The 26,683-nt window shown below is 43.7% G+C and overlaps 1 protein-coding gene across 7 annotated transcripts in view; it reads right to left on the bottom strand.

The window, feature by feature from the left end:
• Positions 1–5,648: 5,648 nt before the first annotated feature.
• Positions 5,649–26,683, bottom strand: part of ANK1 (ankyrin 1) — a 353,544-nt gene continuing 332,509 nt past the window's right edge. For 5 of the 7 annotated variants that reach the window (XM_056570987.1, XM_056570990.1, XM_056570988.1 and 2 more), the window contains 3 exons: positions 23,835–23,987; positions 21,103–21,243; positions 5,649–7,193 (listed from right to left, as the gene is read on the bottom strand). In XM_056570987.1, coding sequence (XP_056426962.1) covers positions 21,145–21,243; positions 23,835–23,987 — 252 coding nt within the window. In that variant the 3' untranslated portion in view covers positions 5,649–7,193; positions 21,103–21,144. Of the gene's footprint in view, positions 7,194–7,278; positions 7,345–21,102; positions 21,244–23,834; positions 23,988–26,683 lie in introns of all 7 variants that reach the window. The other 2 variants (XM_056570992.1, XM_056570991.1) reach the window with 2 other exon arrangements.

Below are 26,683 nucleotides of genomic sequence, written 5' to 3'. Positions count from 1 at the left end.
GCTGTAAAGCAAACTGGCTTTTTTTAAATCTGGGCAGACAGGTTAGCGTTAGGTCCCGCACCACTTGAGAAACCTTGGCGTTGGTGTGCTGGCTCAGGTGTGTCCTTCATATAAGGATATACTGGCGAATGTCTCAATTTTACATCAGTTTTGAGGGTTAGCCAATGTCATTGTTTACATCTACCACAGGAGTGCACCCATATTGTGGTCCACAAGTGCAGGTCCTCCACTCCAATATAGGTGCACAACTGCATTTGGGGTCGAGCACCTCTTTTCATCTTAGACCACACTAATGTAATTATTTAATGTTTAAACCAGGATAGTGTTTATTATATAAAATAAATAAATAAAAGATTACGTGTTTCGGGAGGAGACCTCCCTTCCTCAGATCGGATCCTGATCTGAGGAAGGGAGGGCTCCTCCCACAAAATGTAATCTTTTATTTTTTATTTCTTTATTTTATAGAATAAACACTATCCCGCCCTGATCTTCTAAAGCATCATCTGGTCTTGATGTCTTGAGTTGGCAGGGCCTGGAATCCAAGGTCCTTTTCTTCAATCTTCTCTTTATACTAAATCAGGACAGAACGCTCTGACTCCTGTGACCTTCCAGCAGAGCAGCAAACTCCACATCGGTTTACCTCTTTATTTGGGGGATACGCACTATTTATTCATCTGTTAGGTGAGTGGCCATCAAAACGGGGCATTATTGACCCAAAACGCTATCTTTACCACCAAACCAAGGGTAATACGCGAGGCACTGTTTGCGGTCTTTCTTTTATCTTTCTACATTACCACACCATTTGTTCTTTGAGGTGTCTGAGCATGCATGTTAAATTCAGCATATAAGAATATATGAGACAGATGTACTATATTGTATAGTTAAAGGGGAACTCCGGTGGGAAAAAAAGGTTTTTAAATTAACTGGTGCAAGAAAGTTAAACAGATTTGTAAATGACTTGTATTATAAAATCTTAAAGGGGTATTCCAGGAGTTTTTTTTATTTGACTATGCTACAGGGGCTGTAAAGTTAGTGTAGTTCATAATATAGTGTATGTACCTGTGTGTGACGGTTTTCTCACGATTCTTCTGTGATTTTCACTCCAATATTTATTTTTACCAGCATACAAAATGACTGTTGTCTCAGATTTTTCCCAGCTTGCAATGCGGCTGAGACCTGACTCACTAGTCAGCTGATGACAGGGAGCCTGTCTGCTTCAATGGGTGGAGCGATCACTTGGTGGGAGAGAGATCAATCTGAAACTAATGCAACAACTGTAGGCACCCTGATTGAAAACCACACTGAATGGAATGGATGCAGCTCATTTATGTTTCAATGGGTGGGGTGGCTGATGTGTAGGAGGGAGGAAGATGGAATTGTGGGATTTGTAGTAAAAAAAAAAAAGTCAAACAGGAAATACCAGTTCACAAAAAGCTAGCCACAGTGTTATGGTAATATCACAACATAGCCATTTAGCCCCAAGACAAGTGCAGATCCTTCCTAAGCATGTCCATTACTGTCTACCAGGTACGTACTAAAATCACCTTATGCTGGAGAACTCCTTTAACCCTTCTAGAACTTATCAGCTGCTGTATACTACAGAGAAATTTGTGAAGTTCTTTTCTGTCTGACCACAGTGCTCTCTGCTGACACCTCTGTCTGTGTCAGGAACTGTCCAGAGGAGGAGAGGTTTTCTATGGGGATATTATTCTAATCTGGACAGTTCCTATCACGGACAGAGGTGTCAGCAGAGAGCACTGTGGTCAGACAGAAAAGAACTTCACAAATTTCTCTGTTTTATACAGCAGCTAATAAGTACTCGAAGGATTGACATTTTTTTTAAAAGAAGTAATTTACAAATCTGTTTAACTTTCAGGCACCAGTTGATTTGAAAACATATGTTTCCACCGGAGTTCCCCTTTAACTTAAAGGGTTGTCTAATTGTGTGCTTCACAGAAGGGGTATAACAACTTAAAACTTAACATTTAATGTGCTATTTAAAAGACAGGACCCCACTGACAACAATACAACAGAAAAAGTAGTCACACCGGACCCAGAGACCATAGATTGTGAACAGCAGTCTGAGTCAGTCACAAAGGCCAAGGTAATGGTCAGGGAGTGATAGGGGATGAGCACTGAGAGACCAGGGCGGGTAGGGCTGTGGCCCTAGTATACCCTATCAGGGAGATGTCGTGCCACTACCCCTGCTCGCTCAGGGAACTGTGGGGGCACTCGTCCTAGAAAGGACGACCCCTGCCCCGGTCTACCCCTTTGTCAATCCCTGTACTATAGAATATTCAGCCCGCCCGCCCAACGCGTTTCCCCCAGGTCACTGGGTTCGTCAGGGGCTACAGAGCATAAACAACCAATGTCACAAATATAATCTACAACTTAATGACACAGAGTGTAAAATAAGAGCCGAGGCCAAAAAGGTGCAACAGTTACAATAAAGTGCACCATATAGAGTAAACAAATGAAACAACACCGCAATCACATCCCATCCGTTTAGGCACCCCTCAATAACAAGTTATAGTGCAGGGAGTAGCGATGTGCTAATGACCCAGAGCAGAGCCCTGCTCCTGGGTATTGACTCACGTGACCCACAGTGGCGGTCTGCGAGATGTTGGCATCTGTAGTGGCAGAATGCACAGTTATGGCGTCTGTTTTCCGCTCTGCGGTTCCTGTACGCACATATGGTTCTCTGCGGTTCCAATTGACTCCCATATTAAAAGAACCGTATACGGTTTCAATACGGGTTTTCACCGGGACTGAAAACCTTGGTAGGCTATGGTTTTGGGTATGGGAAATAAAAACCGACACAACCGGATGCATCGTTTGGCTTACGATATTCAATGGAGAGTCAATGCATGCGGTTTTCAATACGGTTCTGTATGGATTTCAAATTGAAAACGTACACGGGAACGTAGGAATGTTCTGCTGTCCGGCCTGGTGCTGGTCCTTTCGGATTTTTATGTTATATTTAAGATATTAGAAATGACAATGTCCATGGCAAATCTATATATGTGGTGTCCCAGCACCAATAGCTGTCCTGAGACTTTGGACTGTCTCGGGCAGCTTGGCAGCACAAGGTGCTGGGCCCAACAGAGACTTGGGAAGCGGGGGGCTATTCACATTTTAACTTGCAGCTATCAGTGCTTTTTTGTTAACATAGTGGCATCCATAGATTAGTGCTAGTAAAGCACAATACCATTACAATTGAAGTTATAGGATGCTTATATACTATTCAAGCAACTATTAGCTGTGTTTATAACCATTACACCGGAGCTCATATATATTTTAAATGATCTAATAAAATTCAGTTTTAAGGGGGGTTTCTAGTTTAGGGTTAACCCCTTGGGGGGCGACCCCTAAAGGTTGTTGTTACACACTTACTGTTACATTAATTATGATTGTATTCTATTGCAAAGTAATATATTTTTCTAAATCAATTATAGTTATAGTTATTCTGTGTTACTGTACCCTTAAATGAGAGCAGGGAACCCCATGTGACCCTGCCTGCCAATGGGAACCCCTCAGTTTTAGTTTAGTCTGAGCCACAGTGTGGTTCAGGTGTGCTGTGTGTCGTGTGCTCTGAGGAGAGGCCTAGCTCAAATCTAATCCCTCTGGTCATCCTGCAAGGATTACTCGCAAGGAGGAACTTCATGCCCCGGCGGAGAAGGCTTTAATACCTTGACAGGACCCTAACTACCAGGATTCATCCTTCCATCTCACAAGTCAGTATTAATCTGTTTGGTGTAAGTCCCAGCAAGACAACAGGGCTCCCAAGGGGTTACGCTGTACTCTCTCACCTGAAGCCAGCTGATGTGTATTGCCATCTGCACCAGCTCAGTAAAAGACAGATCTGTAACCTGACATCGGTGTGTTCATTTACTCCCCGAGTCTGGCCCAGGAGAAGCTGTCCTCAATCTCGTGTTTAGGATAACTGTGTCCTGGCGTCACGAAGTGATCAGGTATTTCCACTAACAATACAATTTAAAATTGAGGGTCTATCCTTAAGATAGGCCAGTGTTTTCCAACCAGAGTGCCTCCAGCTGTTGCAAAACTATAACACCCAGCATGCCCGGACAGCCAAAGGCTGTCCGGGGATGCTGGGTGTTGTAGTTTTGCACCACATTCATAGAAGTCCTGTCATTTTCCAAAATACTGTCTACCACGAATTGGTTACCTGTCTTCCCCAGTTCTGAAACCACCAATAATCTATTTGTTTTGTGGGTATGTAATACTCTCCCCTACCATGTCATCTCACAATTTCCGGATTGAGCAGGCGCTCAGTACTACAAATCCCAGAATGCATTGCTTTTCCGCAGCTGTTTATCACACTGTTTATCACTCCTGTCATCTCCCTGCTCAGAGCTTCGTCCCAATAAAGATGCATATGTGTATATGACCGTGAGATGGTGATTTTTTTGCAAACTTTGTGTGAACGCAGAAAGTAGCAAACAGCCTTACCTAAGCAACTTTCAGTTTTCTCTTTATGAATTTATGAAGTGCGAATGTCGCACGTAGGCATTTAAAAAGTGAGCCAAATTTATCAACCCCCTGTGATAGTATGATATATATATATATATATATATATATATATCACCCATAAGCAAAACCAAACGGCCAACGGATGTCAGGGCATTCTGGGAGTTGTAGTTTTGCAACAGCGGGAGGGTCACAGTTTTGAGACCACTGCTCTAGATCAGTGTTTTCCAACCAGTGTGCAGTATATGCTCTCAGGCCTCTTACCCCCAGCTAAGCCAGATCACCCCGCTCTGCACTGAAGAGTGGCAAAAACCACGAAACAGCTGTCTGCACATGGGTAGAAACTTCACTTTTGGGGTGTAGTCTGGCTTGGCATAAAATCCTGATCAGCTTTTTATATTCCTTAACAGGAGCTAAGCTGATACCAGGGAACACTACCTGAAAAGGTGATGTAATGAGCTGCTTTGCATATTCACACATACATATATATATATATATATATACACATACACATATATACACACACATATATACACACACATGTATTCCATATGCTATACATGGAGAACAGTCTAGAGCAGTGTTTCCCAACCAGGGTGCCTTCAGCTGTTTCAAAAGTACAACTGCCAGCATGCCCAGACAGCCAAGAACTGTCTGGGCATGCTGGGAGTTGTAGTTTTACAAAAGCTGAAGGCACCCTGGTTGGGAAACACTGCTCTAGGCTGTTCTCCACGTATAGCATATGGAATACATGTGTGTGTATATATGTATGTGTTTGTGTGTGTGTATATATATATATATATATATATATATATATATATATATATATAACATTTTCAATGTATATCCGTGTTTTCAGTATCAGTGTTTTTTGACCAGTGCTCGTCCAGCTGTTGTAAAACTACAACTCCCAGCATGGCCAGGCCGGGCTCTATGTATAGCATATATATGGAATACACTTATATAATTTTTTTATGTATAAATTCAAATAAACGTACAGTGGCACATATCTCCCTGCCAAGGCATGCTGTGACATGTAGTTCTCCAAGATCTGTGGAACCAGTGCATACATATCATCCCCATAGAATTCCAGCTCAACAGCACCACCATGTGTCAGTTCTGAAAAATGACAAACTGCGCATAGATTGAAGGACTCGGAGTAAGATTATATTGCATAGTATTTATTCCCATATGAGCAGTTATTGTACAATCAGCTTTTTATGCATATCAGAAATTGCATCTAAAAAGAGCGCTGGAGAGAGGTTGTGAAGGTGAGGGCTTTGTCTCTCCGGAGCAGGGCTGGAGGGTCTGGACTTGGGATAACTGTAGTGGGGAGGGGGGGTTGCTTAAATCCTTTAATATATATAGAATTCTCCCCTCCCCCCCTAAAGCTGGAACCACATTCCTGAGTCAGGGGGGCAGTTGAATCCCCGCACACCCCCTCCCTACCCCTAATGCATTGTATAAAGACACTGAGCATCTCTACACGCTTTCAGCCCCTGGTAAATGAACATGCTGCACTGTAGAAAGATGCGGCGCATCTAATGACCATGCTGCACTTTATGAGAATGAGTATCTCTATACACTCCTAGCGCCCTCCCCCCCCCCCCCCCCCCCCTGGTAATAAACATGCGGCTCTGCGATGTAAAGGATCTGGTTATATCTATACACTTTCACCCCCCTCCCCCTTTATATAAACGTACTGCACTGTACAATAATGCAGACTACCCTTATGCACTACCTGTAGCTTGAGAATAAGCATGCTGCACTGTATAATGGTGCCGAGTGCCCCGAAAAATGCCATAGCCACCTGAAAAGAACAACATGCCGCGCTGCTGTATAATGGTACTGAGTATCTAGATACACTTATTTTTATTTTTTTTGTAGCCCTCTTGGGGGGGTGAAGACGCATCCCTGCGTTACGTTACGGAGTATCTCTAACGTGTAGCCCTTTTTCGCTTTTCAGAGAAACAAAGAAAAAAAAAACTAATAAAAATGTTTGCGCAAAATAAACTGCAACATGCAGAACCCTTTGCCTTGTCTGCCCGGTCAACATTGTGCTGTGCCCTGCGGCCTGGAAGACTATATCCAGGCTAGGGAGACTCCTATTGCTGTTTGTCGACGGACAGGCATATATAATAGACAGTTGAGAGGGGGGTCGGAGGGGATTTGGGGGTAGGGGGCTCCCTTAATGCTGCTGTAGAGTGTATAGACATACTCAGTACGGATATACATCTGGGACACAAAGCATTTTGCAGCTGGGATAGGTTTAGAAGGGAGCAAAAAAAAAAAGGTCAAGGGTCGCCCGCTTTTTTTTCCCCAGACTTTTTTTTCGTAAATGCCCCCCCTGCTGGGGTTTAAAGGGTACAGGGGCGGGGTCAGATGAATTTGAAGGGTGGGAAGAATGAAGGGGAGGGGAGCCGGGGGCAACTCTGTCCTCTTCCCCAATGTCATCTCATGCATATTACTTTGTAACATGCAGGGTGCAAATCTTCATGCCGTGAGCATACAGGGGGGTGAGTGTCTGCTTCGGACTTTGGACGGGGGAGGGACCCCTCAGCGATTGACTCTTCCGGGAGGGGAGATGTCTGCTAATAGATGAGCGAGGAGAGAAAAAGAAAATCCGTATTCCGATTGGTATTCTGTGGGGTGCAGTAGATGGCAGTCAGGTTCCGGCTTCAGTAGCTTGTACTTGAGGTGAAGTTCTGGGCAAAAACAGAAACAAAAGAAGGAGAAATTAATTCTTCGAATGTAATCAATGAGAATTAATCGCCTGTATGTGTATAGTACCTGGAAAAGCTGGGGGCCCAAGCAATAGGGCTGCCACTGGGACGCTCATCCAGATGTCTTAAACCCCTGTTTAGCAAAGATATAAAGTTATACATCCCCCCCTGCTACTCCATAACTGGGCCAATCGGCCATACAGAAGTCTAGGCAACAGCCCCTGTGATGGCGGCCATAGTGGTTGTCACCCAGCTTTTCCAGAAAAAGATAGAGCAAAAGGAAAAGTTGAATAGAATATTTAATAAGTTGACAGAATGGGAAATCAGGGGTGGGCTGACCATATGAGTCAGTGTTGCCCCCAAACAGGGAGCCTCCATGTGGTGCAAAACTACAACACCCAGCATGCCCGGACAGCCTTTGGCTGTCCGGGCATGCTGGGAGTTGTAGTTTTGTAACAGCTGGAGGCACCCTGGTTAGGCTACAATAATAAAAATATATGGGATGTACCAGAGAGTCCATGACCAATGGGAGCCCACGGTGCATTAATTCTATATAGATAGATATGAGATAGATTGATATGAAATAAATAGATAGATATGAGATAGATATGAGAGATAGATAGATAGATATGAGATAGATAGATAGATATGAGAGATAGATAGATACATGCAAGATACATAGACTAATAGATACATAGACATAAGATTCATGAGAAAGATAGATATGAGATAGACGTTAAGATATCAGATAGATATGAGATAGTAACATAGTTCATAAGGTTGAAAAAAGACCAGAGTCCATCACGTTCAACCTATATCCCTATTGAGTCCCTACTGAGTTGATCCAGAGGAAGGCAAAAAACCCTCATACTAGAGGTAAAAATTCCTTCCCTACTCCAAATATGTCATCAGAGTAAATCCCTGGATCAACGTTCTGTCCCTATCAATCTAGAATTCATAACCTGTAATGTTATTATTCTCCAAAAATACATCCAGACCCGTTTTATATTCTTTTACAGAGTTCACCATGACCACCTCCTCCGGGAGAGAATTCCACAGTCTCACTGCTCTTACAGTAAAGAACCCCCGTCTGTGCTGGTGTAGAAACCTTCTTTCCTCTAGACGTAGAGGATGCCCCCTTGTTATAGATACAGTCCTGGGTATAAATAGGTCATGGGAGAGATCTCTGTACTGTCCCCTGATATATTTATACATAGTTATTAGGTCGCCCCTAAGCCTTCTTTTTTCTAAACTAAATAACCCTAATTCTGATAATCTTTCTGGGTACTGTAGTCCTCCCATTCCCCGTATTACTCTGGTTTGCCCGTCTTTGAACCCTCTCCAGCTCCACTATATCTCCCAGTACTGTACACAGTATTCCATGTGTGGTCTGACTAGTGATTTGTACTAGTCAGACCACGTCAGTCGTTCCAAGTGTGCTCCCATTTAAGACATAATCCCAGCCAGGATTTTCCTCCCCATGTGCATTACCTTACATTTATCAGTGTTGAACCTCATCTGCCACTTCCCAGCCCAAGCCTCCAACCTATCCAGATCCATTTGTAACAGTGCCCTGTCCTCTATTGTGTTTACCGCTTTACAGAGTTTAGCATCATCTGCAAAGATTATTACTTTACTATTCAACCCCTCTACAAGGTCATTAATAAATATATTAAATAGGACAGGACCCAATACTGACCCCTGTGGTACCCCACTAGTTACAGTCACCCAATCAGAATAAGTACCATTAATAACCACCCTCTGTTCCTATCACTGAGCCAGTTACTTACCCACTTACACACATTCTCCCCCAGCCCCATCATTTTCATTTTATGCACCAACCGTTTATGTGGAACCATATCAAATGCTTTGGAAAAATCCAGATATACGACATCCAGCGATTGCCCCTGGTCCAGTCCAGATAGATTGATAGATCAGATAAAGTCCCATAGCAACCAATCAGATTGATTCTTTAATTTTGGAAAAGGCCTCTGAAAAATGAAAGCAGCTATCTGATTGGTTGCTATGGGCCACTGGTCAACATTTCCTCTGCACAAGTCTTGATGAATCTCCCCTATGTTCCCATGTTCCAGCTGCCACACAAGAATGAATACACACCTATGTTCTGTGGCTGCACAATTCACCAGTAATACTATAGTTTTACCAACCAAATCATATGGACACTGGACACTACATGTTGGGGTGGCTTCGTCTACATACGACTGCCCTGACTGGGACCCTACCCTAAATGTTCTAGGTGTTGGTAGTCCATCCCAATGGCAGTCTGCCCGTGGTGAAGGCTGGCTGACAACAATGCCAGTGCTGTGGGGGCAGCCATACTGTTTGTTACCCAGTTGTTCCAGAAGCAGATGTAACTAAGTAAAGGCCAAACTGAATATTTAACAATCTGACAGGAGAAGGCGAATGAAGGATTAATATTTAGTGGGTTTTATCCTCTTTCCTACGTATTAGCTATAGAGAAGTCTTTGCCTATGAGCGGTGATTAGTAAGAGCCGTCCCTCCGGTGGCACAGCCTGGTATATTTAGCTGGCTGGGCTGGAATTAGAGCGGGTATTGTCTGCGTGTAATAGCGGCGGTGACATGGAGCGGATGGGGCATTGTGTTCTCGGTAAAGTAATTAATCCCATTCTGCCGCTCACGTCCTTATTCCACCCTATCTCTTCTCCCAAACGTGTCCTTCGTTGCCCTCTCTCTGGTACAAACCTTGTTGTGTTAAATTAACCCCTCGACAGGCCAATTGTAAATGTCCCACTGTATTATACCTGTACGTCTGGCTGTCATTCACTATACGCAAGTAGCTAACCCATTGTCTTCTTCAAGCCCCTCTGCATACTTACCAACATTTAAAAAGGCAAAATGGGGATATTTAAGCCGTCTGCCCGGCACTAGAATGCCCTTATATAGCCTAGTCCTTTCAAAATTTGGACTGTTGCGTAACATAATGCTCTTAAACCCTAAAATACCCTACCAGGATCTCTATGTGGTGGCTGAACCATTGGACACCCTTAATCCCTAGGACGTACACTGATGTCATATTATGTGGCAGAGGTGACCTTGAGAGTAATTGTCCATGAGGCCCCTTCATGACCCTTGGGTTCTGTTTACATGACATTCAGGTATAACATTTGACACATATACTGATAAATGCCACAGAATTTACCCCCATGAAAGATATTGTATATAAATGCATATAGGCTAAACCTATCCCTAAACCTGTGCCTATGCGCAATCGGCCACTTAACTTTCGGCTAAGTGTTGATTTGGTCAACAGGTATTCCCCTCGACATCCTCATATGCATGAACGTTTCACACTGACAAATGTTCATGGTTTCCCCTATGGGGCTGAAGTAAGCCACATCCAGACCTCTCTGTCCATCAGCTTATCCCTCATAGAACAATAGGGTTGGACAATGAAAATCCAGCACACTGGACCCTTCTTTCTAACAACATCATCTGTCAGGAGGTCGCCATACAGCATAGACAGTTAGCTGAACCTGCCAAAGGAAACGGATTGGGCTGACTTGAGTCCAAGGTGTATATGTGGTGACCCAGTACAGAATCACGTGTTCTTCTGTACTTCTGCCCATCCTGTGTGGTAGATGCTGCTTAAATGTCCATCTTGGGCCCACTCTCCTCAGGACTCTCTATTATTCACAGTATTATACAAAGCTATGCAATATTTAATGTATTGGTATTTTCTATGCACTTGTTACTTTAAGAAACCTGTTGTCATGGACCTTGTTGTTAGAGGAGAATGCAAAGGTGAACCAGGTGACTTATCCGGCCAATGGGATTTCTCTAAATTCCTCTCATATATAGTGAGGTCAGAGTTCAGTCCTGCAGTGCAAGCTGAGGTACAGGTGAGAGAAGTGTGGAGTGTGTCTGTGAGGTGATTCTGAAGGAGGCCTGAGGCCTAGTCCAGCAACCACGCACCTAATACCAGTTAACCTCAGTCCCCAGGTGAAAGTCAAAGCCTTACAGTCCTTACAGACAATTCAAGTCAAGTTAATCAAGTCCAGGTAACTACAGTCAAGCGTGGGCTGCATACAAGTCAAGTCAGTCATATACAGCACCGTCAACTATAAGTCCCAGCAAGCGGATAAGCTTCCCAAAGTTCACCCTGCATCTCCTTCATGCTAATCTAAGCTGTAAAGGATTGTACCATCTTTCCAACCTCACTAAAGCCAGTTATCCGTAACCTTGCGTGGGAGTGATTATTTGCCCCATGCCTGGCACAGGAGAAGCTGGTCTACCAATTCCACATTACCCTCACCCGACACCACACATAGGACACTCTTTTAGCTAATGATGGTCACTGTATGTTTGTGCCCATAGACTAACTAACAGTTCTGTACATAAAGCATTGACACTCCCCATCAATAGGAACAGCAGGTACGGCCTATGTGACTGCACAGGTCCTACACCTAGGGAGTTCTAGTTGTTGCATTTATACTTATATTTGACAATATGATGTGACTGTACTGGTTTATAGGTTTTTACAGTAGTAGTGGAATCCACCAGTTGTTACCGTCCATGCCCCCAGGTGCACAACTATGCAACACTGAAAGAGGATGCAGGCGCTGACTCCGATCATCCATCTATATTTATCTCTGCTCGTCCCTGTCACATAGCATTGGGGGGGCAGGCCAGGTCTAGCCTTGGGATTGGACAGGAGAGGAAAGGGCATGCGTAGATTATCAGAGGATAAATCATGGTCACAAAGTGACAGAGACCAGGCTACGTACCCAGAGGCCCAAATAGAACGGAGCACAAATACCTGTGTATATTTAGATCACACGCCAATGTGAAGACAGGAACATGAGCACTGGAACATCCAATATCCCATCATCAATTCTACCGCAGTTAAGGTCATTTACAACCAGACCAGCCAGTTGACTATTAAAGTGCCATGATCCCTTTTTAAGGGACCATGTAAATCTGTAGATAGGAGACGCTAGTGGAGCTAGGATCAACCACATGACAAGTAAAAGGTTGCACGTTATAAGGGGGACTCTTGTAACTATAGTTTCCATTGGCAGCAAGAAAGATTTGGGGGCTCTAGTCTCCGCTACTCAGCATATCATGGAATAAGAAGATGTAACCCCCAGGATGGAGCTAGGCTTTACCTGGGGCAAAGTGCTACTTAGCTCTGGATGTACATACTCCACCAAGGCAGATGGTTTGTAGTAGGGATTGACCGATTATCGGTTTGGCCGATATTATCAGCCAATATTCACGATTTTGGACATTATCGGTATCGCCAATTACCTTGCTGATAATCCGATAATGCGAGTGGCGGCGGTGGTCTCTGGCACCACAAAAGCCGCTGCAGTTCATTGATTTAAAGCGCCCGCTTTAACCCCTTAAGGACTTAGCCCATTTGGGCCTTAAGGACACAGAACATTTTATTTTTACATTTTCGTTTTTTCCTCCTCGCCTTCAAAAAATCAGAACTCTTTTATATTTTCATCCACAGACTAGTATTAGGGCTTGTTTTTTGCGTGACCAGTTGTCCGTTGTAATGCCATCACTCACTTTACCATAAAATGTATGGCGCAACCCAAAAAATACTATTTGTGTGGGGAAATTTAAAAAAAAAACGCAATTTTGCTAATTTTGGAAGGTTTTGTTTTCACGCCGTACAATTTATGGTAAAAGTGACGTGTGTTCTTTATTCTTTGGGTCAATACGATTAAAATGATACCCATGATTACATACTTTTCTATTACTGTTGCGCTTAAAAAAAATCGCAAACTTTTTAACCAAATTAGTACGTTTAAGATCCCCCTATTTTGAAGACCTATAACTTTTTCATTTTTCCGTATAACCGGCGGTAGGAGAGCTAATTTTTTGTGCCGTGATCTGCACTTTTTATTGATACCATATTTGCTTATATAAAACTTTTAATACATTTTTATTAATTTTTTTTGGGAATAAAATGTTATAAAAAAAAAGCAGCTATTTTGGACTTTTTTTTTTTTTTTACGTTCACGCCGTTCACCATACGGGATCATTTACATTTTATTTTAATAGTTCAGATATTCATGCACGCGGCGATACCAAATATGTATATAAAATATTTTTTTAACAACTTTTGGGGGTGAAATAGGGAAAATGGGGCAATTTACGTTTTTATTGGGGGAGGGGGTTTTTCACATTTTTTTAAACTTTTTTTAACTTTTATTTTTACACTTTAATAGTCCCCATAGGGGACTATTTAAAGCAATAATTCGATTGCTAATCCTGTTCAGTGCTATGTATAGGACAATAGGACTGATCAGTGTTATCGGTCATCTTCTGCTCTGGTCTGCGGGAAGGCAGATCAGAGCAAAAGACTCCCGTACATTTACGTCCTTCGTCGTTAAGGGGTTAAATCAATGATCTGCAGCGGCGTCGCCGGGGGGGGGGGGGGGATAAATAGCCGATAACTTATACCGGAATATCGGTATAAATTATCGGCTATCTGCCTTTACCTCCACAGATTATCGGTATCGGCCCTAAAAAATTTAAAGTTAAAAGTTATAACTTGCTAAACAGGTGGGGTCCAACCACTGGGACCCTCAATGATCATGGGAAGAGGGGCCCCTTATCACCAAGTGAATAGAGCGGCATAGGTAAGATTGTCTAAGCATAGGGTTTAACAGCATTTAGCTTCAAAGCGGCATATGTTACATTGCCTAAGCATAGGGATTAATAGCATACAACATTATGAAAACTATTTCCCTTGCAGCAATGCTTGACAATTAAAATCTTCATAAAATGTAGAATAAATTTGTAAATACTTTCCTTTATTTATCCTATACGGATCCTAAGTTTTTTTTAATGAAATTATCTCCATCCCTATACATAAGCATCATCAAAATTCTACAGGTTGCCTATGGAAACAGACAACAGTATCCCCCCTCTGTTGTCAGGCACATTACCTAACAGCTTAGCTGTAACTGTCATGTGATCTCCCACAATTTACCAGTAATGGGAGGCCAGCAGAGTTCTTAATTTAGCTTTAGACACGAATGTAGAAGACTCCATCATGTAACTCAACATTTTATGCTACGACTATATGATGACTTTGGCTGTAATGCACTTCTGTAATGCAATACAGCTCATAAAAGTAAGTAAATGTGGTCGAATTGCAACTTACTGCAAAATGACAATTACCAGAAAGAGCTTGGATGACCATTCAGTTGTCATTACAAATCATACAATAAATTACAATCATACATAGCATGACAGTACAATATACAGCAAAGGTTCCCTAAGCTATACACCAAAGGTCTCAAACTCCCAGCCCGCGGGCCATTTGCGGAACGAAAATTTGTGACCCGCACCAGGTAAGTGTAATTTGTATTGCCCGACGCCCGGGACATGCAGTTCCGGGCGCCGGGCAGGTAACTTCTTCAGGCATTTAGCCCTGATTCGGGCAAGCAGCGCTTAATGCCGGAAGGCTTCACTTACCCCACCCTCCTCCTCCGCGACTTACGTTGGCCGGCCGGCCCGAGTCTGATGAGGGACGTCGTACATGTGACGTCCCTCCGCAGACCCACACAGGAGGACAGGTAAGTGTGTCTATGTGTGTGTGCGTGTGTGGGTGTGAGAGTCGGGGGGGGGGGGGGGGGGGGGAAACCTGCTTCTACCTAATGTGGGGAACCTGCTACTACCTAATGTGGGGAACCTGCTTCTACCTAATGTGGGGAACCTGCTTCTATCTAATGTGGGGAACTTGCTTCTACCTAATGTGGGGAACCTGCTACTACCTAATGTGGGGAACCTGCTACTACCTAATGTGGGGAACCTGCTACTACCTAATGTGGGGAACCTGCTACTACCTAATGTGGGGAACCTGCTACTACCTAATGTGGGGAACCTGCTACTACCTAATGTGAGGAACCTGCTACTACCTATTGTGGGGAACCTGCTACTTCCTAATGTGGGGAACCTGCTGCTACCTGCCTAATGTGGGGAAACTGCTGCCTATCTAATGTGGGGAACCTGCAGCCTACCTAATGTGGAGAACCCCCAGAAGTAGTACACCCCATCATTCGTCAGCTCATGCTATTAACCGACGGGGGTAGGGGGAATGGGGGGTTGCTGGTGGATGATGAGGAGCGCATGATGGGGGCATTATATGTAAGGGACGCATGCGACCCAGCCTCACCCACCTGCTACCTCCAGTGGCCCCCAGATAATTTGAGTTTGAGACCCTTGCTATACACTGTACCACATGCTACACTAACATTCTGCTCCATCACTCATTATCGAAGAAACAAAGTAAAAAACAAAAAAAACAATGCATTACGATCTGTGATCGGGGAGGGGTGTGGGGGTCTATTAGGGTTGGGGCGGATCACAGGGCCAAACTACTCAGCTAAATGTCAATTGCCAGAAGTAAAGGATTGCTGTTGATTGTCGGGTCGTACGTGAAGTTACTTGCAGGCAGCACAACACAGCGATCTTTATCTCTACGTCATGGATTAAGGTGAAAGAAACCATAAAGCCCTAGCCACACAGTTGTGTGTTCTATATTGAGGTTCATAAGTGCAGTTTTGCAGATTCCAAGGATGATGATGGTGGGATGGCACTACAACAAGTGTTGATCTGAGAGAAGCTGGGCTGGCACTGGTGGATGGGTAAATTATATGTAGAACATATTTGCTGGTCTAGTATAAGAATTCCAGCCTATATATTAAATATATCTGTAATGAGGTGATAATGTCCCTGTAAAGTCAGCTCTCTAGAGATACGGCTTCCCTGCCCCGCACTACAGAGGTGCCCTTGAGCAGTGAGCCCCTGGACAGCTGCCAATTGTGACCTATTATAACAGATCGGTTTGGTCTCTCTTCATATTCCTGCCTCTCAAGTTTCTCTTCTCCTTAGAACACAAATCCCCTATAATTTCCATCCATACATTCTGTTCTCACACTCACATGCATATTGCTGAAAACTTATTGATCACCATCCTTCTCAGGGTGCATTCACACCACGATTTGGGCATACGGCAGCCGGATCCGGCTGCCGCATGCCCAAATCATGGTGTGAATGCACCCTCACTTCCATACCAAAGTGCACACATGCTGGTGTAAAGCAATATGGCCCCAGACAGTAGCACCAAACTTGTATTCCAAGAATTCTTTCTAAATTGTCCTACATACTGTAGCTGAGCCCTGGTTATATCCTAGGAGCCCAAGGGTAGCTGTCACCTCTAAAATTAGATGACCCTTTGTGTAGGAGCACCATGCCCTGTACCCAGGAAGCTCGTACAGGAACTTTAGGGTGTATTCACACGTACAGGATCTGCTGCAGATTTAAAGCTGCACATTTTAATGTAAACTAAAGGATTGAACGCAGCTTCAAATGTGCAACATAGGGTACATTCACATGGGCGGATTACATGCAGAATGTTCGCAGCGTGTTTGCTGTGGAAATTCCACAGCGGATATTGTTACTATTGACTTCAATGGGTCTGAAGGAAAATCTGCAAATCTGGCTAAGGCTGGGTTCACCCCACGTTTTGTTAAATACGGTTCCCGAATACGGCTGGGAGGAGGGGGGCGGGGCTTAATCGCGGCGCCCGCACTCAGCCGTATTCGGGAACCGTATTTAATGTATGTCTATGAGCCGACCGGAGTGATCCGCAGCCTCTGGTCGGCTTCGTTTTCGGCCGTATGTGGTTTCCCGACCGCAGGCAAAATCGTGGTCGACCACGTTTTTGCCTACGGTCGGGAAACCGCATACGGCCGAAAACGCAGCCGACCAGAGGCTGCGGATCACTCCGGTCGGCTCATAGACATACATTAAATACGGTTCCCGAATACGGCTGAGTGCGGGCGCCGCGATTAAGCCCCACCCCCTCCTCCCAACCGTATATGGGAACCATATTTAACAAAACGTGGTGTAAACCCAGCCTAAGGGTGCATGCACACCACGTTTTTGTTATACAGTATCCGAATACGGTTTCAAGTTAAAAACATATGGAACCGTATAGAAAACTGTATGCATTGATTTAACATTGTAAATCGTATGTCAAACGCATCATCCGGTTTAGTCCGTTTTGCATCTCATACGGTTTTGTCCAGTTTTTTACTCGTACCCAAAACTGTAGTCTACCACGTTTTTTGGTCCGGGTGAAAAACTGTATTAAACCGTACAGAACTGTATGTGTGTACGGTTCCATCAGGTTTTCACCATACGGTTTTTGACTTTGCACAGTTTTTTTTTCTTGGAATTTCAATCAAACAAATGAAACTTTATTCAAGATGGAGTGAAAAGTTGAAAACATATATGTTTTTTTCTTAAAAAACTGATGCAACCGGACATCAGTTTTCAACCGTATATGGGTTAAAATTTGTACACAATTTTCGATACAGTTTAGTCAGGTTTTGAGGAATCCGGTTTTCACTAAAAACCTGATACAGGAATTGTATTGCAAAAACATGGTGTGCATGCACCCTAACTCTTGTGAGTGCTGTTCTTGGTTGCACATGCTGACTGTAACTGCCCTCCTTAAAAGGGTACTCCATTGGCCAGCGTTTGGAACTTTTAGTTCTGAATGCTGTGTGCGCGCTGCGGGGGTCGTCCACGCCCCCTCGTGATGTCACATCACGCCCCCTCAATGCAAGTCTATGGGAGGCTGCCATGTCCCCTTCCATAGAATTGCATTATGGGTGCATGGCCGCAGCGCGCACACAGCATTCAAAACTAAATGTTCCAAACGCTGGCCTGTGAAGTACCCCTTTAAAGGGGTACTACAGTGAAAAGTAAGTGTCAGATCGCAGGGGTCCGACCGATGGAAGCCCCGCGACCTCCTGAACAGACACCTATTGCGGTCATTCCATTATATTTTTGGTCTCCCAACCACTGGGACATACAACATTGAACTGCTTAAGTGATAAACCAAGGTCTCTGGGTTCAAGGATTGTATCCCTCTCAGTTGGCAAAAATGGTATTAGGAGGCATCAAACAATCACACTGTACTGAATAGAGTTTTTTGTAGCAATTTGCTTTCTATCTGGCTTTTTTACCATTTAAGCCCCTCCCACATGCCACAGATTGGAGCCACGTGCTTGAAAAATGTGATTATTTGCAGATCTTAGTAACGTCTGCTACTTCCTCGATTTGCATAACCTTACAGCTCGCCCTTCTTGGTGTTGCAAGTGTTCAGGAGAGTATAACCCACATGCCGTATCAGTAAAATATCAGACCGGATATATATACTTTGAAAGGGGAAAGGTCTGTGTCAGTACAAGTTCTGCCTACATATGGGTGCCCTAACATGGAGTAATGGTTATACAAAAATCAGGAAAAACATCAACAGGAAGGATCAATGAACAAAAAAAGTAAACTGGTGAGGGAATAGGGTTGGGAAGTAGGATTGGTATTGTAATAAGGTTACCAAACTATTTAGCTATTGCAAAGCACGGGATCGGTATGGGGTCCCAAAAAGGAAGTAACAACGCTACGTTGTCCAAAACCTTTTCTTGTTTTAGGTTTAGGTTTTTAGGTTTAGGTTTTTGCCATGCTTTGACTATTTGGGGTCTTGATGGATCTAAACACAATTCTTTTTTAACTTTGATTTAGATGCTACAATTTTGTGTGGCTTGGGAATTCTATTTAGTATCTACCAAACCTGGAAGAGTATACAGCAAGATATAAATTGGCCCGACACTAGCAGGACTAAGGTAACGGTGTCAGTGATGGGGAGCTTCGGTGGAGTGCGTATGTAACCCCGTAAAAGTGCCAATAATAGGAGGTGCAAAGTCCATATACAGAACGAAGTATGCAAATCAAGAGAACAAGACTGCACTCACCATAGGCAACGGAGCTTTATTGCAGCATACCAGGTAACAAACACAGGTGGATGGAGGGAGGCGGGGGACGTGCACCAGGACAGACTGTTTCACGCCGGAAGCTCCGTGAGTGCAGTCTTGTTCTCTTGATTTGCAAACATGGAAGAGGTTTTCTTGGGGGTTTTTTTTTGCCAAAGAACCACAAATAAAAATTACTCCTCTGGATGTCCAAGATCAGCCCTATTCAAGTCTCATGTACAGCTACTTTGTAGAGGCAGGGGCACACAAAATGACTGTCTGAAATATGAACCCACTGAGACTGCTGTTCAGGGTCCATACACAGCATGAGTCTTGAAATGGTACCTGTCATTGGTAATAAAAATTTATATGTTATAGATTCACCTATGTAAATTACTTTTCTAATATAAGTCTTAATAAAATTTTGTAACTGTATGTGTTAAATTAACCCCTGAAAGTAAGGCCACCAGGGGTCCTCCTTCTGGTCTTGCCTGTAGTTTGTGTCCTGCAGCAACCTGGCAGAGACAGAAGTCAGGAAATGCTGCTGGGACCTCAGCTCGGCACAGTGTATAGAGTGTATCGAGCTTAATATTTCAGCTCCCTTTTTCCTCTGAGCTGAGCTAGACTGTAGAGTCATGATGGCTTCAGTGCATAGTGCTAAATATTGTGCTGACTATTGTGCTAAATATTTCAGCTCCCTTTGCAAGCTGCTGAGAAGAGCTAACACACTGTAGAGTTCAGTGCTGAGAGCTGAGGGGTGTGTGTGTGCGGTCTCAGCCAATCAAAGCCCATTAAAACTGAACTGCTCTGGCTGTTTGTAGCAAAGTTCTCCCCAGCAGGGCTTCAGGTCATGTCACACCTACTAGGGAACGCCCCTTCCCAGTCTGTGGAACTCACTGAGACTGAGCAGAAAATACAGAACAATATCAAGGTAGAAAACAAAAAAATTATAAAAACGGGCAGGGGTGTTTTATCGTGATGGGGGGAGTAAACTGGGAGGATTAAAAAATGTACCAAGCTCATGACTGGTATTCTTTAAGCAGAAGATGGTTATTTAGGATAATGCTGAATGGGTGGTGGTATGTAATACGCCCCACCAGTGCCCTAGAGAATGTAATTCAGTGATTTCTCCAAGAAAGTTGGAAATCCTACTAGAGGAAAATAACAGACTTTACATGGATCCAATAAAGGAACATATCAGAAGTTAGGAGACAGCACAGAAACATGCAACAGGATGAATGAAAGTATCATGCAAGGAAGGACTGCCAGAGGTGCAGCATTTAGGCAACACAGGTAGGTTCAGTGGAGGTGACAGACTGAAGGAAATTATCAGAAGGAAAGAGAAGACCATGTTAGGAAGCAGTGTCCACTTTATTAGGAGTCTAGATGAATTAATGTGTGGGAGATCCATGAGAGCAGAATGCACCATGAGAGCAGAATGCAATATTATTTAATACCTATTACTAGTAATCCTTTAATCCTCCTGTTTAAATGGTTGCTAGAAGGATTCCTTGAAAATAAGCAGCTCTCAAGGTGTCCTCCTGCTGGGACCCCTAGCCATCAATTGTAATCTATGGTAAAACCAGACAAAAAGTGTTCGGTGTCCCTGCAGCGCCACCACAGGGGAAGTTAGGAATTACAAAGTGTCTACTCAAATCAATGGGTTGTCTGGGTAATACAGGACAGTGCAAAATTTCTAACAGCTTCCCCACCTATCATGTATTATAATACTGGTGTCTTCTTGTATGGTAGGGGATCCTTTGTTCACACCGGGCTCAGGTGTGACTGCTACCTGTGCACACGATTTAGCTACACATATGCTCATACGCCTTTCTTTTCATAGTTTTCATGGTGCGAGATTCAGTCACATCAGACAACATCCATGTTTTAGGAGATTTGTTGGTATAAGAGGTCACGTTATTGAGATCTTACATGTAGATTATGGTTAGAGTCAGTAACCAAAGATCTAGTTCAGTTAATTCTATGGGATGAATTATGGTGGTCCTAGTTAGTGTTGATGTTGGTTATTATGATGTTACCTGGGATCGTCTCTTATTGATATTTATTACCTGGGTGTTTCCCAGTATTTTGGGTGTCTCAGTTTTGTGGTCTCACTGTTGCACCCGTTTGGTGCCGGCTCTTTTCACAATCTGTGCCCCTTTCCTCCCGTCTCCGACCTCTGATCTCAAAGAGTCAAACTCGTCCTCTGCCTGCCAGGGGGAGCCCGGGGGTGGGGACATGAGGTCAGGGGTGGACATTGAGGATAGGCATTAAGTGACACACCAAGACACAGGAAAACAAACAGTGAACAGAGACACAGAAGGGTAAAATAACAACGAGATGGGATAGAGAAAAATATAACAGATGAAAATTCTTAGAGACATTAACATTTTGAAGACAGAAAATCAGAAACAGAGACAGATGACAGAACCTTGGTTTTATACAATGGTGTATATGAAGAGTAGATCATTGCTTACACAATTTTCTGTCAGATCCTAGAATAAGTGCCCCAATAATGTTCAGCACCACTAAAACAACACATTGTTTTATTTATCTTGTGTTTATGCTGAATTACAGCTTCTATTATACTCCAGAGCTACATTCATAATTCTGCTGGCATTTATTCAAAGCAGTCAACAAGCTTGTTGGTAGACACACAACTAGTTTAGCTGAGCTCCCATTATTTTACGGTATAGATACTGGTGTATACTAATCTGAATGCAAAACTCAAAGGAAACTCCAAAGATATTGGGGCAGATTTCACAATGTGCATTTTCCTCAAATTTGGTGTAAAATGTCCCAAACATTAGCACATCTTAGCGTATCTTGGTGCATTTTCATATTGACATGTATCATAAATGTAGACTCTACGGCTCACACGACAAGGAGGCTTAAGGTAAGTGGGCATGTCCTCACGGGAAGATGTTTGACTAAAACTTCACAAAATGCCAACATTTAGGCAGATTTATTTAAGCCAACCAAGTTTAAAGCAGTCTAAAAATGTGACACCAAATTCATCAATCAACATGATCCACTGTGATAAATTTGGTGCCTCCTCAGACTTGTCTGGTTTAAAGGAGAATTCCAGTCAAATAAAATGACCTTTATATAGTTGCACATGTTAAAGTTGTATAACTTTGCAAAGTGAAGTGTAATCTTTGCTGAGCACATACCCTGTTTCTCCCAGCTTTTCCTCCAGGCAGGAAGTCCAGTAGTTCTTAGCACACATGATAAATGTTAGGCACCACTTTCCTGGGCCTTACAAGTCATTTTGCAACGTCACACTCATTTCTCCTCAGCTGCTTCACTGTGCAGTGTGTGATTGTCCCTGATTGGCTCAGGCACATACACATCCCTCATCTATATTCACTGATTCCCTAACCATGTGACCTGCTTCACTCTCTGAAGGCAGCTGCTCCTGCAGCTCACACAGAAAACAAGCACAGGAGCTGATTGTTTCTGCAGCTCTCACGTTTGGCTGGATATCTCCTTTAAGTTTAGACTGTCTAAATAGTAGTCCGTATTAATAATTCTGAAGCTTACAGAATTATGAAGGATGCTCTGGATTATAATACAGACCAGAATAAGTATAAGTATTTAGAAAGATACTTAACCTCATATTATTATTATACAAACTATAAAACTATGTACAAAGGTAAGTGTATGCATTTAAGTGCATTTGCATATATATATATATATATATATATATATATATATACACACCAAAAGTTAATTATTTTTTCGTTGTCCTTATGTATGTTGTGTAGGTGTTACTGTGCCTTTTAAGAGGAGCAGTGACCCTGCCTGCCAATGGGAACCCCTAAATTCTTGCCATATAGTGTAGATGGGGAGGAGTTGCCCTAGTTGTTCCTGAGCATCAGTGTGGTAAAGATGTACGGTGTGTTGTGTGCTCTCAGGGAAGGCACAGAAAATCTACTTTATCCGGTAATTCTGCAAGAATCACCAGGACGGTGGAAGTTCATGCCCTGGCGGAGGAAGCTACAATATCTTGACAGAACCCTAGCTACCAGGATCACAGGATCAAACTTCAATTCTCTCAAGTCTGTATCAATTTATTGGGTGAAAGCACCACAAGTTCAAGCAAGGCAACAGGGCTCCCAAGAGGTTACGCTACATCCCAGCACCAGGCTGTGTAATACTATGTGCATCTGCTCAGTAAAGACAGTTATCCGTAACCTGACATCGGTGTGTTCCTTTACTCCCCGAGTCTGGCCCAGGAGAAGCTGTCCCCAACCTCGGACCATGTATAGGATAACTGTGCCCTGGCGTCACAAAGTGATCAGGTATTTCTCTACACACCTGTGGCTACCACACTTGCCCTTTCCCAAACCAAATTTCCAAAACCCACAATGGACTAAAATAGATCTTTTTTACCTTTTACATTATCTACAAGAGTATTTGATCCAGGTTAGTTGTATGTTGCTGTAAAAGGGCCATACCAGTGTTTCCCAACCAGGGTGTCTCCAGCTGTTGCAAAACTTCAACTCCCAGCATGCCCGGACAGCTGGAAGCACCCTGGTTGGGAATCACTGGGCTACACCTTCTAACTCACTTCTGCTGTCACTATACAAATACCTAAATCACTTCCACAGTCATTGATGTCATACTGTATTCACCAATGCCCTTGTAGAGAGGAGTCGAGAACTTTCACCTAATGTGTATGGATAGCTGTGATCTAAAATGTTTGTATATCTGGCGCATCTGACAAAGAAAAGCCAATAAATAGTAGAGAGAGTAAAGAGAAGAAACGTGGAAGGAAGATATAAGAACCCCATCATACCTCTCGATGCAGTACTGCGTACTTCAGGTAATTGGGAGTCTCACTCTCAAGCTCTTCTGGCTCTTGCAATGTCCCTTCAATGATCAAGTCTTCATTGTCCCCCAAATCTGTGGACCCTGGAGGTCCCACCCTGCGGAGGACCTTCCGGACTGTCTGAAGGTGAAGATGGAAAGGTACAGAGTTAATATTTGAGAACCATGATTTATTAATAATACCCTCTAGCCACAAATATTACAACCCCAGCAGAGGGGTCATGTAGGCAAGAGGGGCAATGGTATATGAGAAGGGGCTTGGATTGCGGTTCTTAAACAGAGACCCTCTGCTGGGTTTCCACCCCTGATACCTACATAGGTGACCATAATAAGATTATTGAATCTAATATCTAACCTAAGTCTAAAACAGGAATTGGAATTAGTTTTCCCCTAAATAAAGATAACTTAAAAATAACGTAACCAAAAAGGCCATTAAATGGAGATGAAGACACTTGCTGTTGACCAGCTTTAGGCTATGTTCAGATGTATGTTCTTGAGTCGCCCCACTTTGCATACATATTTAATCCAATTTTCCAATCCACCAAGACAAGCCTTTAAAGTCTTTAAAAAAATGTTTTTCTATTTATTTACTTATTATTATTTTTTTTTATTAAGGTCATATGGACAATACTGAGGGAATCCTGCACTCCCACTCTGGTGGACCAGCCTGTCCATGTATTATTTGCCCTGCTGGCCATCGAAATAGCTGGAATACTACATCTCCTTCCTAATGCAGGGGAAGTGAATAGTTAAATAAAACTTTTCACAGTAAATACACATTATAGCTGGGGATTCTGAAATTCGACCCAGGGTGGCCAGCTGATTTTAGGCAGATTTTAGAGAAGGGATTGTATGAAAGTGTTACTATCATTTATAAAAAATAAAAAAAACTTCTAACATGATGGTAAGACATGTCAATCAATTGATCACAATGGGTCTCAGTCCTGAGACCCACTGCATTGTTTTTTATAACCTGGGTAAGTTCTTGGCAATGCACCTCACTCCCTAACTGTCAATCAACAGGGCCGGCCCTACCATAGGCCTGGTGGGGTCATGGTCTGGGGCAGCACTCTCGTGCCACTGCGCTGCCACCAGCCCCCCATCCCATGGCCGCCATCAGGGGGGGTACAGCAAGTACCCGCATGTTGCTGCCAGAGCACAAAAGCGGAAGACTACTGTGTAAACAGCGTTCTCCTTCTTATGCATATCTCCGGTGAGTGATTGACTCTCCCTGTCAATCACTCACAAAAGGCCGGAATTGCTCCGGCACACAAGTGTCGTCATCAGATGCAGGAGCGCAGATGAAGAGGAAAGAAGATGCCTGAGGGGGCTGCTGGGAAAGAAAAAGAAAGATCCGCAGAAGGTATGTTGGGGGGGGGGGGGGGGCTGTGGGGGTTCCTAACTAATGTGGTGGAACATCTGCCTAACTAATGTGGGGGAGCATCTGCCTAGCTAATGTGGGGGAGCATCTGCCTAGCTAATGTGGGGGAGCATCTGCCTAGCTAATGTGGGGGAGCATCTGCCTAGCTAATGTGGGGGAGCATCTGCCTAGCTAATGTGGGGGAGCATCTGCCTAGCTAATGTGGGGGAGCATCTGCCTAGCTAATGTGGGGGAGCATCTGCCTAGCTAATGTGGGGGAGCATCTGCCTAGCTAATGTGGGGGAGCATCTGCCTAGCTAATGTGGGGGAGCATCTGCCTAACTAATGGGGTACCTCTGCTTACCTAATGTGTGGGAACATCTGCCGTCTAACCTATTGGGGGCAGCATTTTTTCTCTTGGACACAGGCGGCACAAAGTCTTGGGCTGGCCCTGTCAATCAAATCCAACCTTTTCACAACCATGTAGCAAAAAGGTCGGATCTGGTGGCTGGCTGAAAAGTCAAGTGTGATGCCACTGACTTCCCCGGGTTATAACTAGAGAATGAAGAGGGTTTTAGGAGTAAGACCCGGTGGTCGGAGCCCACTGATCAGCTTGTTACCGTTTATTCTATGAAAAAGTGATAGGTTTAGATGGGAATACATCTATATCATAAGATATGACATAGGACAGGATATTTATGATGTGTGAGATCTGGGACCCCGCACCACTCCTGAGAAACAAAGGGCTGTGACTATGATCCAGGGATGCACTTCTGTTCCACAATGCTCCTGCATAGCCTGTGACCTGTTGTGCGGGGATACAATAATGTGGGGACCACAGCAATGAGACAGCACTATATTATCTTTATTCTCAGGATTTGTGGGGTTCTAAGAGGTCAGACCACTACTGATCATAAAGTGATAAAACACCTTCAAGTTAGAAATCCCCCTGCTGTTGTTTCCCTAAGGCCCTCTTCACACTATGGGGAATCCATGCAAAATATCCACGAGGAATTCCTCCTTGCAGCACATTCTCATTGATTTAATGGGGACCCTGCTGCAGTGTTCACATGCCTGAAGTTCCGTAGCAGACCTTCCAAAAGGATTTGGTTCCCAGAGGAAGATTGAACATGTTCAATCTTCCAACAGAATCCACCTGAGAAGTCCTGTTTGTCAATGGGATGGTGCTCATGGCCAATTGTGAGGTGAGTAAGTGAGGAAAATGTATTTGCTGAATTTCCTCAGTGTGAACAATCAGCATGTTAACAGGGGACAGTTACTGTCTATAACTGCAATACCCTGCTATACAGAGACTCAGCTGGTACATTTGTTGTCTAAACTGCTGCAGTTTTCAGATGCCCCTCACCGGGGATGCCAAGGGGTATTACCAATAACTGCTGGAGAGGTCAAGAGTTCTTGGGCAGATGATGGCTGCTTTTGCAGGATTTTTGTGTGAT

This window comes from Hyla sarda, chromosome 4, assembly GCF_029499605.1.
Source record: "Hyla sarda isolate aHylSar1 chromosome 4, aHylSar1.hap1, whole genome shotgun sequence".
NCBI lineage: Eukaryota > Metazoa > Chordata > Amphibia > Anura > Hylidae > Hyla > Hyla sarda.
Note: the sequence above shows the minus strand (reverse complement) of the source record. Positions and strands in the feature narration are given on the sequence as shown.